Source organism: Sinocyclocheilus rhinocerous, unplaced genomic scaffold, assembly GCF_001515625.1.
Source record: "Sinocyclocheilus rhinocerous isolate Xijiao unplaced genomic scaffold, SAMN03320098_v1.1 scaffold433, whole genome shotgun sequence".
NCBI lineage: Eukaryota > Metazoa > Chordata > Actinopteri > Cypriniformes > Cyprinidae > Sinocyclocheilus > Sinocyclocheilus rhinocerous.
In genome coordinates this window covers 1,184,979-1,189,823 of record NW_015627897.1, presented here as the reverse complement: position 1 = coordinate 1,189,823, position 4,845 = coordinate 1,184,979, and the positions used below count along the sequence as shown (strand labels likewise).

Sequence of the window (4,845 nt, the reverse complement as noted above, 5' to 3'; positions counted from 1 at the left end):
TATATATATATATACACATATACATACATGCATACACACACACACACACAATTTTTGCATGTTACAATTGATAATAAATTACAGATGTATCTTATATTTATACTAATGACATGTCATGTATTATTAATTAAAAAATTCAATTCGTAATTTTAATCAGTTTAATCAGCTTTAAGTTTAGCAAAGAGGTAAGTCTACCAAAAACATGATGGCAGGTAACTATACCATTATAGAAGCCTCTCTTATTTACTCTTATCTCACTTCCTACCAGCTGTGCAGAACGATCAAATGTTTTTTTTACGTACGAGCAAGTGCTGACGAGTCTGCAGAGTCCACACGCTGGTTGTCTTAAAAGATATACGGGCCAGCCATACGCTGCCATGGCAAACAGCATGTAGTAACACACCTCCTTATACATGGCCATCTCAGACTGTAAACAGAAGGAGAGCATCATAAATAATAATCATACATTGACACAAGCACACACATACATTTCATTCTTCAAATACCAAGTTCTTGAGGTCCAAGTATTTAGTGTTGCGAGTTACAGGTATCCCGGACAGAAAGGCTAAAACGTCATTGTTTGCCTGCAAGAGAGAGATACATTTTTTTATTATTATTATTAGGACAGTGAGGAATATTCATCCAATCAAAAGCAGTATTACTGATAAGATAAAGCACACCTGATCCAAGATGGCTGCTCTCTTGGCCCGTTGTCTCTGTCGGAGGAGCACTAACCCAGCGATGATGTCACTCGGCACGATATCCAGATCCCGGAAAAACTCAGCAAACAAGCTTGCCACCTCAGAGTAAGCGTCCTGAGAGAGAATATCTTCTGCTGAGAATGCTGTGTGTGTGTATGTGTGAGATGCTCTCACAGTAACTGACATCTGTGTGTATTTGAGTTGGTGCTGGAGTCTTACAGATTGTGTATCTTTTGCTCGAGTGCAGCACATGAAGAACTTGAGTCTCCTGCTCCAGCTGCTGGCTTGACCTTCTTCTAGCCTGTGTCTGAAAGAGATAGAACCCAACTGAGCAAATATCATGAGCAAATTTAGGAATTATAGGTCAACAGATGGGTATTACAAGGATCGAAACACATATCTAGAGACAGCAGTGGAAAAATGGTGTATGCAACACATAAAATGCATAACTGTATATAAATACACAATACTAGTTAATGTTTAGTAGTAGTATGTTTTTATTTAATGCCATGTCAGCATCTTAGGCTATTTTCATGGCAAAAACAATTAAAAAATACAAGTATAACAAATACAATAAAAACCAGCAAACAAACAAAGACAAGTTATATTACACACGATTTTTTACTTTAACATATGATAAAAATTCTAAAACTTATTTGGGCATAATTATACTAAATAACTCTTTAAGTGAGTTCACTTCATAATAGAGTTTTCTATATACATTAAAAGCAAGACAGTCCAAAAAAAATATGTTTCCAGTTAATGTATTAATGTGTAAAAATGGGATGAGCACAATATTGCTAAAATGAAACAAATGCTTATTTTACATAATATTTACTAAATTTTACTTAAACTGTAAGCAAAAATTAGCATACAATTCAGTATTATTTTAATATTTATTAATATATTATTTTAGTATTTATTTTATTAAAGTATTTATGGTTATTTAAAAAAAAAATTATTTTTATATTTTCACATTTTAACATTAAAGTAATTCATGTGCTTTTGTCATCTGTATTCAATTTTGTTTTTAAATATTTATATTTAGCTTTCATTTATTTTGAATTTATTTTTAGTACTTCAACTTAAATGAAAATTTGAAAATGTTGCCTAATTGAAATTAGTTTAAAAAAAAAATTAGTTTAAGTAATTGAATGTGCTTTTGTCATTTTTATTAATTTTTGTTTTTTAATTGTTTTTATTTAGCTTTAATTTATTTTTAATATATTTATTTTTAGTTTTTAGTACTTCAACTTTAACTTACTTATCTAATATCTATACTTAATTTTATATCAGCTTTATTTCAATTACCTTTTTTTAAAGTTTTATTTTTAGTTAATAATAACAACAACACTGCATAAAATGTGCACTCTTAGAAATCTATAGAGTGGATTTAAATAGGGTAAAATAAATACTACACTCTTATTGGCTGCATAAAACATAATAGAAATAACAAAATAATAAATGAACAATTAAAGGGTGGGGGAATTGTACAACTTTGCAAAAGACAGGCATTTAAATCTTTATTCATTGGTGGGTATCCTGAAATAAGCTAGCATGAATACTGTTAAGCACTATACCTGAGGGTGTATGTTGTGAGGTTACGCTGACGGCGGCGAGTTGCTTTCAGCTTCACAAAGGTCCGTCCAGTGGGGTCAAAGGTACACATCATGGTGAAACACACACTGAAGATGACCAACCAGTTACACACCACGATTCCTGTTGAAAATAAATACATGAATGAATAAATAAAATAAAATAACTCATTTAAATGTACCGTATACAGTACATCTTCATTTGGCGCTTATAGATTCAGTTCAGCAGGAAGCTCTTACTGTAAAACAAACCAGCTGTCTCTTTGTCAGTCCATGTCCTGTATAGACAGATGATTGGCATGGAAGTGAAGTGTGCTATTATGGGATGGGGGAGGACAATGAGCGACACTGATTCATGGTCTGCAGAGACATGGGAAAAGCTACACTAGGCGTATTGTTAGAAAGCGTGCGTTGAGATTCCAGGACATAAATAGCTATAAATGACTTTCAAATTTACAGGAATCTGCTGAGATTAACAAGGGGAGGTTTCATGAGATTTTAACACATGCCTGGACTTGCTGCTGATAGCGTTGACGCATGTTAGGGCTCACAATTTCACAAAAATATTAACAACACTGATAATAATAAGAGCCTGAACTGAGAATAAATAATAAACGAGTAGAAAATCAGTATATTAGAACAATTTCTGAAGGATGAAATTGAAGTAATGATGCTGAAAATTCAGCTTTGCATCACAGGAATAAATTACATTTTAAAATATATTTAAATAGAAAAAAAATGTATTTTAAATTACAATAATATTTCACAACATTAATATTTTTTACTGTATTTCTATCCTAAATAAATGCAACATTGGTGTGCATAAAATACTTTTTAATAACGTAATTATTCCAAACTTTTGACTGGTGATGTAAGTTCGTGAGACTATTAGTGGTAGGTTTGTTTTACAATATTTAAAGGGGTCATATGACGTTGCTAAAAAGAACATTATGTTGTGTATTTGGTGTAATGCAATGTGTTTATGCGGTTTAAGGTAAAAAAAAAAAAAACATTATTTTCCATATAATGTACATTATTGTTTCTCCTCTATGCCCCGCCTTTCTGAAACGCGTCAATTTTTACAAAGCTCATCGGTCTGAAAAAGCGAGGTGTGCTCTGATTGGCCAGCTATCCAGTGCGTTGTGATTGGCCGAATACCTCAAGCGTGTGACGGAAATGTTACGCCCCTTAACATACTGTGATACCGTCTCCCAGCAGGACGCGACTCAGTCCAGCTGCTCTGCTCGTGCACATCCCATCATCGGTTCTCTTTTAGCAGTTCAGTCAATGTACTGTTCCCTTTCGATACTTCACTTTGGGGTAGAGGATCACAGCGCTCGGATATGAGTGAGCTTACCTCGGCTCAAGGCCCGCGTACCTCACTCTCTCCACAAAGAGAGGTTTCCCCCATCTCGTTCTCCCATCCAGACCAGTGCCCCTCTGCCATCGCGGGTGACCTGGTCTCGTTTGGGGAATCGGATGACGAGCCGCTTGATGACAGTATGTCCCTAGCGGCCTCGGATGCTGAGGATTGGTCGGGCTCCATTGCTGACCCCGCCCCCTTGCCGTCTGCAGAGCCGATCGACACCAGGGTTGGTACAGACACCGAGCTCATCCATGTCCTATCAAAAGCCGTCGAGGAGCTCAGATTGGAGTGGTCTTCGCCTGAAGAGCCCACTCACAGCCGCCTAGACGAGTGGTTTCTGCCGGGACGCCGCCAGACCCCTCCTCAGCGAGCTGCGCCCTTCTTCCCAGAGGTTCCCGACGAGCTGACCAAGTCATGGCGCGCCCCCTACTCAGCTCGTTTATGCTCCTCTGTCTCTCCCGCCCTCACTACGGTCGATGGCGCTGCACAGAAGGGCAACGATAAGCTGCCTCCTCTGGACGAAGCGGTGGCTGCACACCTCTGCCCCCCCGCTGCCATCGGATGGAAGGCAAAGGCCGCTCATCCCTCGAAGCCCTGCCGAACGACTTCAGCCCTCGCTGGTCGTGCTTACACCTCGGCGGGGCAGGCTGCATCTGCGTTACACTCTATGGCGGTGCTCCAAGTGTACCAGATGAAGCTCCTTCGCGCCATGGATGAGTCTGGGCCAGAACACTCAGAGAGCTGCGCAGCGCAACCAATTTGGCCCTGCGCGCCACAAAGACGACTGCACAGGCCATTGGGAGGTCGATGGCCAGCCTGGTGGTGCTGGAACGCCACTTGTGGCTGAATTTGACAGAGATCAAAGAAGCGGATAAAACCATCTTCCTTGACTCCCCGGTCACCCCCACTGGCCTTTTCGGACCTGCTGTGGAAGGGTTCGCCGAGTGTTTCACGGCTGCACAGAAGTCGTCCCAAGCCATGCGACACTTCCTGCCGAAGCGTTCCAGTTCTGCAGCTGCTGCCAGTCGCCCCAAGCCGGCGCCGACTCAACAGCCAGTTAAAACTACGTCTCCTGTGACTCAGTCCTCTGCACGGCCTGAGCCCAGGCAGCGCTCGCGCTCTGCAAAGCGCCACCCTTTCCCGAAGCGCCAGGGACCCCGGCCCAAGATTGTGCTGGACCCTG

General features: G+C 40.1%; 1 protein-coding gene across 1 annotated transcript in view; it reads right to left on the bottom strand.

The window, feature by feature from the left end:
• Positions 1-4,845, bottom strand: part of LOC107736996 (sn1-specific diacylglycerol lipase alpha-like) — a 40,125-nt gene that overhangs the window by 20,723 nt on the left and 14,557 nt on the right. Inside the window, exons 4-8 of the mRNA XM_016548385.1 lie at positions 2,282-2,420; positions 921-1,008; positions 681-815; positions 507-584; positions 303-427 (exon numbers count right to left, since the gene is read on the bottom strand). Coding sequence (XP_016403871.1) covers positions 303-427; positions 507-584; positions 681-815; positions 921-1,008; positions 2,282-2,420 — 565 coding nt within the window. The remainder of the gene's footprint in view (positions 1-302; positions 428-506; positions 585-680; positions 816-920; positions 1,009-2,281; positions 2,421-4,845) is intronic.